This window comes from Gossypium hirsutum, chromosome D05 (genome assembly GCF_007990345.1).
Source record: "Gossypium hirsutum isolate 1008001.06 chromosome D05, Gossypium_hirsutum_v2.1, whole genome shotgun sequence".
Lineage (NCBI taxonomy): Eukaryota > Viridiplantae > Streptophyta > Magnoliopsida > Malvales > Malvaceae > Gossypium > Gossypium hirsutum.
In genome coordinates, this window is record NC_053441.1 from 98,984 (window position 1) to 113,824 (window position 14,841).

At 33.5% G+C, this 14,841-nt stretch overlaps 1 protein-coding gene across 1 annotated transcript; it reads left to right on the forward strand.

Annotated features, from left to right (window-relative positions):
- LOC107907390 (chloroplast envelope membrane protein) lies at window positions 1–13,721 on the forward strand. Its single transcript, XM_016834757.2, has 7 exons — window positions 1–796; window positions 1,188–1,273; window positions 1,383–1,556; window positions 5,762–5,876; window positions 9,067–9,164; window positions 9,639–9,774; window positions 13,416–13,721. The coding sequence occupies exons 1-7, from the start codon at window positions 176–178 to the stop codon at window positions 13,482–13,484; spliced, it is 1,299 nt and encodes a 432-aa protein (XP_016690246.1). The 5' UTR covers window positions 1–175; the 3' UTR covers window positions 13,485–13,721.
- The last annotated feature ends 1,120 nt before the right edge of the window (window positions 13,722–14,841 follow it).

The window sequence follows — 14,841 nt, forward strand, 5'->3', positions numbered from 1 at the left end:
ATAGATAGATGTAAATAAATCAAAAACGGATATTGTTCTGTCTAGCTGCTTTGCGTTTTCCACATTCCAGTCTACAGTCTTCCTCACCTTAAAATAAAATTTATGGGAATACCTTGTGGGTTTTGTTGAAGGTTGAGAGCATGTTGATGTCGGGTTTTACACATTTTCTTACTAAATGACCACTTCCACGGTGTACTTCTGCCACAATTTAAAGCTACCCCTAACCTCCTTATTCTCTGTCGCTTGGCGTAATCAACCTAGTTTTTTTGTTCGATTCAGTTGCAAACGAAAACGGTTTTGTGGGTTCGTCGCAAATGCGGAAAACGACAATAACGAATATTCTAGGAAAAGGAAAACAAGCTGGTGGGGAAGGTTCTTTTTCGAGGATGACGGTAATTGGCTTGGTCTCAAGGACGATGACATGGTGGAGGAAGTTGGGGATATGTTGTCAGATTCGGAGGAGGATGAGGAGTTGTTAGGGGGAGGCAAATTTGAGGCATGGAAGAGGAGGGCTGAGGCCATAATCGAGTTGAGGGAAGCGCAAGAAGATATGAGGAATGAGGAGAGCAGAAGATGGGAAGATTGGATTGTTGTTGCGGATGGGGATGATAACAAGCTTGGTTCTGCAAATGACTGGGATGATGGTGGCGGTGGAGGTGGCCTTGGCCTTGGCCTTGGCGTTGGGGAGGAAAACGGAAACGGTTTGGTTCGGTCTGTCAGAGATTTGGTTATTGGGAGGGGAGATGAGGATGTCTTGTACGAGGATCGTGTTTTTCGATATGCCTCCTTCAATTCGGCAAGTTATTTTCGAATTAGTGTAGATCTTTTAGTTTACATCCTTTCTTTGGTACACTTAATAGTTAATAATCCATCAATTAAATTGTAAAGTTTCATATCTCTATTTTAACTACCATGATCTAGGTGAACAGGACAGAGTTGTCAAAATATTAATCCTATACAAGTTATGGAAGTGCTTAGTTCTACACTAGTGTATAGAAATTATGAAAGTGAATCTCTTTTTTATATATTGTCTAACTCTACATTGTTTTAGTTTGCTCACATAGATTCTATGGGTTTTAGATGTATTTGCTTATATGAATTTTTCAAGTGTATTTTCTTATAATTAAGTTGTTTTGAGTACTTATGACAAAGGGCAAAGCTGTTCATACATTTTTTTGGGGTGACAGGCTAAGTTTTTGGCAGCGCTGTTAATTGTACCCTTGGCCTTGGATTTTGTGGTTCATGACTTTGTTCTTATGCCGTTTTTGGACAGGTTAATCTCAGCCAACACTCTTTTTTTTTAATAATTATAAAGTAAATTTAGATGATGTGTGCTTTTCTGAAATGGCTGGAACAATCATAAGAGGCTTTGCCTTGAACAGATATGTGAAGACTGTGCCATTGGCAGCAGATATTCTTGATGTCAGAAGAAATCAAAAGCTTGAAATGGTTAAGCAACTACAGGTTGAAAAAGCAAGGTTCCGTTTTGAGGTGGAGATAGGTAAATCTCCTCCTCTTTCAGACGAAGAACTTTGGTGGGAATTGCAGCGTAAAGCGTAAGATTGATATTGCTTTATGCTCCTCTATTAAGCTTTAATTCATTGGTGCTTTCTGCCTATGGCTATTTTTATGTCTCTTTCGCTCTCTCTGTTCCAATCTCTCTCCGGCTTAATTTTAAAATATTCAATTAATGAGGAAAATGTTCATTTGTAAAAAAAGCTAAAGCTAATTAAATGTATTAAAGATTGTGTGCAATGATCCTATACCCTAGAAACTCTGATCACTTATAGCTCTGAAACACTTATAGAAGCAACTTTTTATTAACCCTATTGCTTTTTGAGCCAAATACTTTATTCTATAGCCAATGTCTAGAACTCTTTTAGAGATCTATTTTAGAAACAAACGTGTTCTTTGTTTCACATCAATCAATATTCTAATTTCTAAATATATTGATCTGATAACTAATGGTTAATTTGCTAATCTTGATGCTTTCAAAGTAAAACCTCTATACCAATCCTTGGTTTCTGTTGTGAATGATGTTGATTGGGGAAGAGAACTGTAGCAATTAAAAAGAATTAGGGCTGAACAAACAAATAGGAAAGAAGATGGAACTCTAAAAAACTTTGAATAATCATTATGGCTGTAATGCCTACAACTTATTTATATAGGATTTCTTTCTTGCAAGTAAAGTTTCTAGGCTTTCTTGCGAATAAAGTTTTATTCCTAACCCTAGCCGTCTATAATATATCTAATACTTAAAATAAATATTATGAAATAAACTGAAATAACTAGGGCCTAATTGCTACTTAAGTCCTTCCTCATTTAGTAATAAGCTATTTGATCACCTAAATGCAATAATTACTATGTTTTGCACCTTTTTCAATTTAGTCTTTTTTCCTTAATTAGCTATCTAAACGATAAAATTTCTTAACCAAAAATTAATATGACTCTAATGACTCCATAAATATTCTATAAATAATATTTACGGGCCGACATAATGGAAATTTGTGGTCCCGAAACCACTATTCCGTCACCACTGAAAAACGGGCTGTTACAAATCAATTTTGAGTAAATAAAAGTGGAGGGGGCTTAATCTGCACAAATCAATAATTACGAAGTTATCCTCAGAATTTAATCTTTTCAAAAATATTTAATTGATTTAATTATGATATTTAAAAAGTAAAAAGAATAAACTAGAAATGGTTATAGATTTTTGTACAAATAGAAAATGTTAATTGATATAATTTTGTTATAAGTTTTTAAAATATAAATAATATAAACATTTATCTATGAGGTTATTTATTTGCAAAATTGTTAATGTGGGCAGAATTTTAGTGTCATTTTGTGTTTTTATGTTGGTATTTGTTACGGTCCCTAGTTACGGATTGAGTTACCAGGCAATCTGTAGGGAAATTGTTTGACTTAGCGGAGCTTTTCCACATGTTTCTTCCGCATGGATGACCTATAGTGAACAAGTGAAACTCGCTGAAGGGAATTCCAGACTTTAGACTCGTTGAGAGAGAGTCATAATTCTCTTAACTTTTAAACTAGCTTCTGACTTAACTTTATTCTTCCAAATTGGCCCCTTTAAATAGAGGTTACATATCTGAAATAAAAATAAATCTTCCAACTAAGGAAGGACTCCTAATAATATAAAATCTACTTATTGAATTAAATATCTAATAGTATTAAAACTCCTAATACTTCTCAACCTCCTAATAAAATAATCTAATAATACTTATTTTAATTATATTATAATTATTTGACGTCTAACATTACTCCCCTCCTGGAAAAAGAGCTTGTCCACAAGCTCAAGATTGAATAGCTTGTGCATTTTTTTGGCCCCTTATGGCATGCAAGGATATTTCAGTTTCCCTACACTCCTTGATTTTGCGAAACATTGTCCCTTCATTTTGCCATCTCTGCATGAGTCAACTTTTTTAAGGAGGGTCTATATTGCTAGCACTCGAATCTTTTGCCAATGCCCATCTCCCATTTGAATTGACTTTTGAGCTGCAATAGGTGTTACAGTAGAAGTTCCCCTTGAGTCTGAGACCGTATTTTCCCATGATGCTTTACGCAGGCCAACAGATTTGATCAACTGTGTCTTTTTCTCAAAAGTTCTTGCCAAATTCATAGCTTGAATCAAATTTGGAGGTTTTTGCATCTCAACATCTTACCCAACTGAGCTTGACAGCCCTGTGGTAAATATGTCAACTTGTTGGTCTACTTGTACAAATTTAGCATAGGCCAACAACTATTGGAATTGGCATTGGTATTCCACTACTATTCCTGTCTGTTTCAATTCGATCAATTCTCCCAAAGGGTTATCTTGCAATGGTGGCCCAAATCTGATTGTACAATACTCCTTTAATGTAACCCATGAAAGATCAGGTTCCTCTTTTTCTATCTGATAAAACCATAATTGAGCTTCTCCCATCATGTGAAAAGCTTCTAGACTCACCTTATCTATCTTAGCCTTTCGCTGATTTGCAAAAAATTGTTCACATTGGTGTAACCAAATTAAGGGATCCTCTATACCATTAAAAGTTGGAAAATCCAGCTTAGTGTATCATGGCACCATATCTGACCCTCCCTTCTGATCTGGTTGGTTGTCTTGCTGGTAAGGATCATTCCCAATCTGGTTAATACTTTGGTACCTCATTTAGACTCCTTTTCATGGTTTCGGTTGAGATTAGCCAGTTCTTGTAATTGCAACGACAGTTGTTGCAGTTGTTTCAACTTCCACCATTTTTGTTGCAACTTCTTCTCTGATGCTTGAATCGCCCATCGTGTTTGGCTCTAATCCAAATTGTTACGGTCCCTAGTTACTGATCGAGTCATCGGACAATTTGTAGGGAAATCATTTGACTTAGCGGGCCTTTTCCCTTGTTTCTTCTGCGTGAATGACCTATAGTGAACAAGTGGAACTCGTCGAAGGGAATTCTAGACCTTAGACTCCTTGAGAGAGTCTTAAATCTCTTAGCTTTTAAACTAAATTCTTATTTAACTTTATTCTTCCAATTGGCCTTTTAAATATAGGTTTCATAATTCAAATAAAAATAAATCTTTTGGACTCCTAATAATATAAAACCTCAGAATTGAATTAAATATCTCAGCTGAGGAAAACTCCTAATGCTTCTCAATCTCCTAATAAAATAATAATAAACTAATCTAATAATACTTATTATAATTATGACGTCTAGCAGTATTCATCTCTATAATTTATCTAGTTGGATTTTGAAATAAAAATCAGCCTTTTTTTTTTTTTCTTTTTCTCCTTAGTCCTTACCCCCTCGATTAGTACCAGTTACCAGAATAGATTATTGAATAGGGTTGTAAATGAACTGAGCTTGAATGAGAGGACTTATGTTCATGTTTGTTTGTTTACTTTATGCTTGTTCGTGTTCATTAATGTTTGTTAAGATTTTCAAATTCGTGTTTGTGTTCATTCATTTAAAATTACGTGTTCATATTTTTCAGTTTAAATTAAATGAACTTGTTCATGACTACTTAATGAATATATTCAAGAATATTAATTGAACATGTTCATGAATATATAATCGAATATGTTTGTGAATAAGTAACACTATTCATGAACAAAAATGAAATTTAACCAAACAAACAAATCAAAATAAATATATTTCTTATTTTATGAAATAATCAAACATAAATATTAATAATTATATTATAATAAATAAAATACAAACACATAATAATATTATTATATAGCAATTGAACAATAAACGAGTTTTATATGATTAATTAAACAAGCTTTAAACAATTCATAAACGAGCTTGCTAGTAAATATAAATGAACTGAAAATGCTTTTTTCTTAATGTTTGGTTCATTTAATAAACAAGTCACTAAACTTGTTATTATACATATTCGTTTGGTGTATCAATTTTGTGAGGCATGGTTTTGTGATTATTTAGACTCAGCCTTTCTGTTTTTGGTGAAGTTTTTCATTGAAATTTGGGTATTCAGCTTCATCTCTTTTATTACTCGAATGTTTCTGGAGTTGTTTCCTTCATAATGATAAAAAAATTCCACCTAATACAGTTTGACCTATTGAGATGTTTAAAATCCATTGAAGGCCTTCCTACATTATTGCAATTGGCATTATCTTATATATAAGAAGGCCATGCTGCAATTATCTTGCCAAGTGTGCTTTAGAAAATTATACTTTCCCTGCAACATAATTTCCTCATGCCTTATTCAAGCTAAATTTGGCTGTCCTGTTAACAAAAACCGTCAACAGGTTAGACTTACGAGACGAGTTCAGATTAGAGAACCGTAAAGCATTTGCCAACATATGGTCAGATATGGTATTTGGCATTTCACTGTTCCTTGTCTTACACCTCAATCAAAGTAAGGTAAATATTACTTCACAGTCTCTACATGATGGTTTTCCCACATCTTATATTACCGTTTTGGTTTATTACAAATAAAATATTTTCTACACAATCTGGCAATCAATTTGGGGATTCATTATCTTTTATCAATAAACATAGGCAACATTCTTTTCTGCATAAGTTTGCAATATTCTCTCTTTTTATCCAAAAATACTGTTTCCTTTAGATTTACAAATTATTATAAATTGGTAACTCTGCACCAACACTGGCACTTTATTAAAGCTGTAGCATGCATGTAGAGAAGTGGAACAAAGATCAACAAAGTTCCTCTTTTTTTCATTAAAAAATGTTCTGAAAATGTTGTTTCTCCTTTACTCTTTTTTCTCAATAGAAAGGAATTTTTTTGAAGTTTAGCCAGGTTAAGATATACTTTTTGTAACATAAAAATCCAGTGGAAAACATATAATTTTAGCTGGAACCAGGGGTTTGGATTTCCATTAAAGGTGCTGTTTCTCTCTTGATCAATTTACTGATAGGATATTATTATTTTCATCATCATCATCATCACCATCTAAACACATACTTCCTAGGTCCCAATACCAGTCACATTTTGATTCTTATGGGTAAATATTTCTGACTTTAACCTCTTATTATTTTATATTCATCATTTATAAAATTACAACAAAAAAGAAGATCTTTTAAAAGTTTTGAATGAAATTGTTACTAAAACTATATTTTATAGAACTTAATTCATTAAAATGTTAAAAATGATAGATGTTAATTTTAGAAAATTTAACAAAAAGAAAAGTCATTTGTGATAATTTAATTGGGATAGAGATAAGTTTTCCTTGATTTATATTGTATAGAAGTATGTCAAACATATAGAGCATGTTTGGTTTCTTGTAATCCCTATTCAATACAGTTCTTATTAGGTGGAGTTCATCTGTTTATTTGTTTGGTTTAACCTTTTCGCCAAAAGAGTCATCCCTTGTTCCAAGACTATTCGTTGAATGGCGTGAATAGCCATTTAGAGACCCTCCCATTGAATGGCTATTCGGCTGTAGATTTTCCTTTTTTTGGTCAAAATTGCCCTTTTTACAAATCTTTTGCAGTCTCCCTTTTGATCAAGAAAAACATAATTCTTGTCTTTTATTAAGACCTGTTTTCCTTTCATATATATATTTTCATAATAATACATCAAACACGGTAGCATAACAACCCAAAGATCACTTTTTTTATACTTTATATTGATGACATATTATGACGTGAGATGACAAAGAAGAGATGGCTTAGTTAAAGAAACAATTGACTCAGGAATTTGAAATTAAGGATTTGGGGAAATTTCAATATTTCCTTGGAATTAAAGTTGTTAGATCAAGAAAAATAATCTTCATCTCCCATCTCTTGACAAAAATAGGTATGATAGTTGCAAACTATCAAAATCACTTATTGAAAGCCATCAAAAGCTGCAAGCAAAGATTGAAGAATCTGTGAATAGTGAGAGATATCAGAGATTGGTTGGACAACCAATTTCTCTCGCTCACACTAGATCAAATATAACATATGCAGTCAGTTTGATAAGCTAGTTCAGGCATGATGATCGAGAATCTCACATGCATGTCATTTTTTACATTTTATGTTATCTAAAATCTGCCCTGAGAAAGGGTCTCCTTTTCTCCAAGCATGGTCACCTTCGGAGTGAGGCCTTTAAAGATGCAGGTTGGGTTGGATCTCCAAATTATAAGAGATCTACCTTTAGATATTACACATTTGTAGGAGAAAACCTAGTTATTTGGGGTAGCAAGATGCAAAGTGTAGCTGATCAATCAAGTGTGGAAGCAGAGTATAGGGTTACGGCTTAGGGTGTCTGTAAGCTTTTGTGGTTCATGAAAAGTATTGGAAGAATTAAATTTTTCATAAGATGGATTGTCCTTGTACTATGACAACATGGCTGCCATCAGCATAGCCAAAAATTTGTTGCAACATGATTGAACTAAACACATTTAAACTGATCCATACTTTATCAAAGAAAGTGAACTACCAATATCTTGAGCTTTTTTCATTTGATATTCGACAAACAATTAGATAACATTTTCACTAATGGACTTAGCAATAAGATCTATCACAATTTGGTTTGCATGTTGGGCATATGTGATTTTATGCACCAGCTTGAAGGGGAGTTTTGACCTATCAAAATCCACAACCTTATTATAGAAAGATTGATGGACACAATCCTAAATCAACCTTCAAATTTATTTTTGAAACTTGATAGATTAAAAATCAAAATATATTCATTACAAAACTCTATCATCTAGCAAACTTAGGAGTGAGGTGGTGTTGTTAATAAGGAAACCTTAGAGCTAAATGATTAGAGTACTGCAAACTCTTAAGAGCTGCTATAGAACCTTTAATGACAAAACGTTATTTTCCTTAGGTGTGCCACTTTCAATAATGTTTTTTTTTATGGAATGCCTATTTCTACCCTTAAGCCCCCCAACCCTTAAATTGGATGGAAAATGCGGTTAAATGTGCTTAATCGACGTCCTCCTTGTTGTTGCAATAGGAACTATGCCAATCAAGTTAAGAGTTAAGACTCAATTGGCACTTACAATGTTAGTTTCTTATTTAAAAGAAGGTCGTAAAATGAGCTTCTTGTCTTGATACCCATTATGTCTATCCCAGAAGCATCACATGCTAGTTCCAAAATTCTAGATCCAATAATATAAGAGCCTCAATTAGTCTCTTCTCGGGATTCATGTTAAGGTATAGCAATTGGTTTAGTAAAAGTCAAAGCTAAACGCACTGCACTGGAATGCACTGTCCATCCGAAGGGCCCCTCTATCACCAAGGCTTGTCGTTTTCATGGCTTGGTTTCTGTATATTGGAAAGTCCATAAAAATAAAGCCCATGTAAATACCAAATGAAATCTGATACAATAAACAAGCCCACAAGACCTATTTCCTAAAGTTCGGCAGACTGTTAGAGATAATTGTTGAGCATTATATCTATATCCAGGTTATTGTTATGTATATATCCAGATTAGTGATTTGGTTATTTCTGTTGTTTAATGTTATGTCTATATCCAAATTATTGTTCTTGCAGAAGCATGCATGAGAATGTTACTTGCTTTTTGTATCATTCTATGCATCCTGATTTTGTGTACTTTTACTAAGTGCATATTTCATCTAATTTTTCTCACAACCTTCTTCAGGTGGCTTTGCTGAAATTTGCAGGTTACAAAATAATAAGTAATATTTCAGATACTGGAAAGGCATTTCTCATTATACTGATTACAGACATTTTTTTAGGGTAATGTGCTTTTATATCGTAGTTTTAAGTGCTACTTATATATTTATATGTTTATGTACTGAGTTAATATTGAATGTTTTAAACAATAGTAGCTTCTATGAGAGAGAATATAATTAATGTTTTTTACTGCTTTAGATTAAATTTGCATTTTTTAAAAATCTATATATGTGTAAATATACATTGAGCAGCTTCTTATATCATTTGATAGACACATCCAAGTCTTAATCAGAAGAAACCAAAGTCATATTACCTGCAGATATAAGCTATGCTTTTGGTCCTCTAGTCAAAATGGCCAAATGCCAAGAATTCTATTATGCTAATTAATTTTTCTTATTGAAGGTTTCTCCTAATTTCATTTTCGTCTTCTTGACCCCAAACTTGCCCTTGTTTACTAAAAAAACATAGTATAGAAAAGGTGAGTTTTGCAGTTCCTTTTTATTTCTAAAGTATAGCTTATGACTGGCCCATCTGCAGGTATCATTCTGAATCGGGTTGGCAGACTTTGCTTGAGATAATTGTTGAGCATTATGGACTCCAAGTTGATCAGTCTGCTATAACGGTTTTTGTCTGCCTGATTCCGGTTGTTATTGATGCTTGTGTGAAGCTTTGGGTAAGTTTACAAAATCCTTGCATTTATTTTTACTAGAAAATCATGGAATTATATTCATTTTAGTTTCGGGAACATGAAATTGTATTCAAATTGAAATGATTGGATATAAAGATTTTATACGGCAAGGTACTACTATTCTTGGGAAGTTTGACTTTCTAATTATATCTAGAAATCAGGAAACTGTTATCTACTAATTTACAGCTAATCTCCTATAAGTAGAAAAATAAATCTGACTCTAAAGTTACTGTTATTCACAGGATATTAGGATTCAATCAATCCCTAATTTCCAATACTTCCCCTCAAGCTGGGGAGTTCATATTTTCCATCCCTAGCTTTCTCCAATCCTTTAGTTTAGACATCTGCTAATTGGCTCTATAGAAATATAGGAATGCAAATTAATCCGCCTTTTGAGTTTCTCTTTATGAAATTCTGTCAACTTCCACGTGTTTAGTTCTGTCGTGCTGAACTGAGTTATGAGCTATTCTGATTGCATACTTATTATCAATAAAGATTCATTAGGGTCTCTCATTTAACTTCTAGTCTTCTAGGATAATCTTTAGCCATAACAACTCACAAGTCGTCAGCTGGTTCTCTTTCCATATTCATAGTGTATGATTTGGCTCAATACGCATCTTGTAGTCTACAATTGAGTTTACTTGTTTCTTTTAGCAATCAAGAACTTGTTCTTGCTGTGAAACAAAGGTTCCTCCTTCCTTGGACTGAGCTACTTCTAATTTTTCCAATAGCCTCTATTTTGAACTTTTTTCTGGATACTTTTGAAGAGCTTCTTTTCCATTTGGATCCTTCCTGTTTACTATAAAATCTTCCGTATAGACTATCAACACCATGACTCCCCCTAAAGCCAAATGGTTGACAAATAGTGTAAGATCACTTTGAATCTATTGGTACTTCACATTCAATACTATTACTATGTTCATCCTCACCACTGGTGCAAAAATCTCTTAACAGTCCATCTGGTCGGTCTGTGTATTTCCCATAGCTATTAGTCTTGTTTTATACCTCTCTGTGGATCTATCCAACTTATACTGTACTTTCATTGTTTGATTCTCTGTGTATTTCCCATAGCTATTAGTCTTTCCAATTGAAAAATCCACTAGTTCCTATGTTTGATTCTTCCCCAAAGCCTCTCATGGCATACTTTCATTGTTACTAATTGCTTTTGTGGAATAAAGTTTTGATGATTTTTCAAAGGACACAAAATGAGATAAAGCCTGTTGCATGCACTTTCTAACACCTTTTCTTGTTGCTATGGGCAAATCGAAGTCAAGAACAGTAGGTGATACCCTAAGAGTTACCTCATTCCCATGTGATGGTTCATTTTCTTGAACTTGAATAAGATCGATCGTAAGCTTTGTCCTTCTTGGGTAGACTTGTAGTGGTTTTGGATATAGGTTCTATTGACTTTGATAGTTCTTTAAAAAGATTAGGCGATGATTCATTAGGCTAGTGTTACATAAATGGGTTTAGAAGCGACTTACCCTATCTGAGTAAATGAATGTCCTATGAAAACACACTTGACAGCTCTAGGATCTAGCTTGGTCTAGCCATGACAGTAAACACAAACGAATGTGCCTCATTCGAAAACTTGGGAGTTTAAACTTAGTTGACATATTAAAATCTAAAAAAATATTGAACTGTCATTGGGTTTCTTAAATTAAGGATTTGAGATGGGATACAATTTACTAGGAGATAACATAGTGGATAGCTTCCCCCAAAATATTTTCAGAACATTCTTTTGAAACAAAAGAGCATAAAAATAGACTAAAATGATGAGCATTTTCTCTTTTGGCATCCCCATTTTGTTAGGGTGTGTCAACAGATGGAAATTCATGAATAGTTCTTGTCTCAAAACTGAAGAGATGCCAAAAACTGAAATGGACTGAATGGAGGTGCCAGAAACTAAAAAGAGAAATTCCAATTAAGTCTTGTATTTTTTATGAGAAAAGTACATACATATTTACTATACATAACTCTAAACCTTAAAATCTAAATATATGCTATAAACCCAATCCCTGATTAAAACTTCAAAAAACAAGAGATGAAATAGTAGGAATAGCTAAGGAAAAATTCGGTAATATAGATTGAAAATTAGAAAAACAGAGGGTGAAAATAACAGTAAAAAGTCTTAAAATTCAGCAATTGAGGAAACCATTGTGGTTTGAACCAGATCGGTCGGCTGGGGTATCAGTTGGAGAGAGGCATCATACTGGTTGAACCAAGCTAAAAAACCAATTTAACTGGCACTCGAATCGGATTTTTTATTATTTTATGAATTTTTTTAGTGATTATTTATTTGAACTTTATGAACTGGTAGCCTGACTGGTTTGAGCACCAGTCTAGTTCTGAAAACTGACACTGTTGAAGTACCCAAAAAATTCAACAATCAAAGCTGAGAAGAAAATATCTCAAAAGAAAAAAAGTTAATTAACAATTTGACTCTGATACTATGTTGGAAACTGAAAAGAGATGTCAGAAACTGAGAATAATTGGGAGGTTTCAGAAACTGAAAAGAGATTCTGAATTTTCATGTTTTTTTTATATGTACATATTTATAGTAAATAACCTAGAAAATTAGGAAAATGAACGAAATACATAATCAGTACAATATCTCAGAAAAAGCTGCTATATCTCCTAAAAATCTGCGGCTAATATCTCCTAAAAACCTACCTGAATCCAGTTCCAGATTACAAGGAATAAATTAGTGAATGAATCCATGAATTAAATCCTTGCATTCAAGGGATTTATTGTTACAATTTTCCCCCAGTTCCCTCTTTTTGGAAGTATGGAGACAAATTTTGATTCGTGGTCTCTCCACCATTATCTGTCCTCAATATTTGAGTAGAGTTTTGATGGTTGTACGAAAAATAGGAAAAATGTTTTTCACGTCAAATTTTTGTTTTAGCAAATAAATCCCTGAAAGCTGAGTGCAATCAAGTATGAAGTAGACAAACCAAGGAACCCTTCAAATGTTAGGAACTCAAGATAGACCCCAAATGTCATTGTGAATCAAAGAAAAAAGAAAAGTAGTTCTTTCATTACTCAATGGATAGGGAACAACACATTGGCGTTTAGCAAATTCAGTAGCCTCATAATGGAAGTCATTTATATTAACATATTCTTAAACGAGGATGGAAACATATTCTTAAACTAAGGATACTAAAGAGTATGTCAAGATGATGAAGCTGAACTTGGTATTTATTGGAATGAGAGTTGCTGGACAAAGCCCGAAGAAGACATGGAAATGTATCACTTTGGGCTCCTTATCATAGATATAGTTTAGTTCCTGTTAATATATATGCGTCTGCGTTCTACACTGGCTTCTTATTTCCCTCTACACACTTGAAAACTATAATGAAAGCTGACGTATCAAAAATTGGCTAGTATGAATGATACTAGTAATTAAAAAGAAAACATTGCAATTTGTCATTTATCATCCTTGCTTCCTTCACATTCTTGTATTTTTGGTGCTTTTAAACTGTCTTAAAGAAAGAAAAGCATTGCAGTTTGTCATTTATCATCCTTGCTTCCCATGTATTTGTATAAATGGAACACATGGGTTTTATATGATTAAAGATCCGTGCATGTTCTAAATTCTCCCTGTTATCACAATTTTGGTGCAGTTGTTCAAGTCTCTTCCCAGGTTATCCCCAAGAGTTTCAAATATATTCCGGGAAATGAAACGCCATTAGAGATTCTTTTATTCTGGAATCTGGAGGGTCCTGTCATGATTTGGGGGAATAGAGTGTGACTAATTTTTTTTGGATTTATCTCAAGTATTAGCTAATTGGGAAAATGAAGCTTAGCGTGGAGCTTATTTCCTTTTTATTATATACAATAATGCAAAGGAGTGGGTAACCCGAAAGATAATGTAATTAGTATCATTATTATGACCAGTGATATGTCAGAGCTAGGCCTTGATTCTTGAACTTGAGCCTTCATTTGAGTTAATCTAAAATTGAACTGGTGAATCTGAGTTGATTTAAAATTTTGGCTTAAATACCAAATAAGTTCTGGTAAAATAATTAGAAATCATTTAAGCGCATAATTGAAACGGGTATCAATTGATCGATCTTAATTCAAAGTTAGAAATTAGACTTTATTCACGTTTTAGTCCCTAAATTATACCCGTTTTCTCATATGGGTACTTAAAACTTTTTTTTTGTCCCAATTAATATTTTTATCCAAATGTGGGCGTTAAAAAAAAAAGAAAAACGAATCAGGTTTAGACGTGTGCTATATTTTTTCATGATATTTGGAATTTTATAAACAATTTTTAAACAAAAAAAAAAGAAAGAAAATCATTCAACTTATTATTATTTTTTATCATTTTCCAATCAATCACTCTCCCTCTCAGTTCTCAACCTCCACCATTACAACCATCATCCATCATTTCCCATCTCTCTTAACATGAACAGACAGCTCCCTCTCCCACTCCCACCTTCACTCTCGTTCAAAGTCATCAACTAAAAATTACCTTGCTTCTCTCCCTCACTACTTTCTTACCCCTCATAATCCCACTTCCTAGTAGCAGCTTTTATTTCACCATAGAGTACAGACCCATCATTCTCAGCATTTTTCTTCACTTCATCTCATATCACAATTATCACTTTACCACCCCCTTCAACACCTACGGCAAACCAAAGCCAAGCAATGCCATTCCAATTCCAAGCAGAACCACCAATATGTAAAATGCGTTAATGGTGGACGAGTAATATACCAAAATTGGGGGTTGATCTGACGGTGGAAGAGGGAGATTGGAGAAAGTTAAGACATTTTATTTTAGCTCTAGGAAAATTGGTGATGATTTTGATGAAATGGAGTTAGATTTAGAAAGAGATAAAAAAACGAGCTGGGAGATGAGTTTTGGGCTTCACCGGCTACCGACGTCGATGGCTGACATGGCAATATAGGTGTGGCAGCGCGTGTCGGACACGGTGATTTTGGGTTCTGGTTTTGAGAGAGGGCATAGTAGAAGAGTTCATTAGAAGTTATACAAATTAGTTTTTTTTTATTTTTTCTAAAAAATTTTTATTATATGCTGACTAA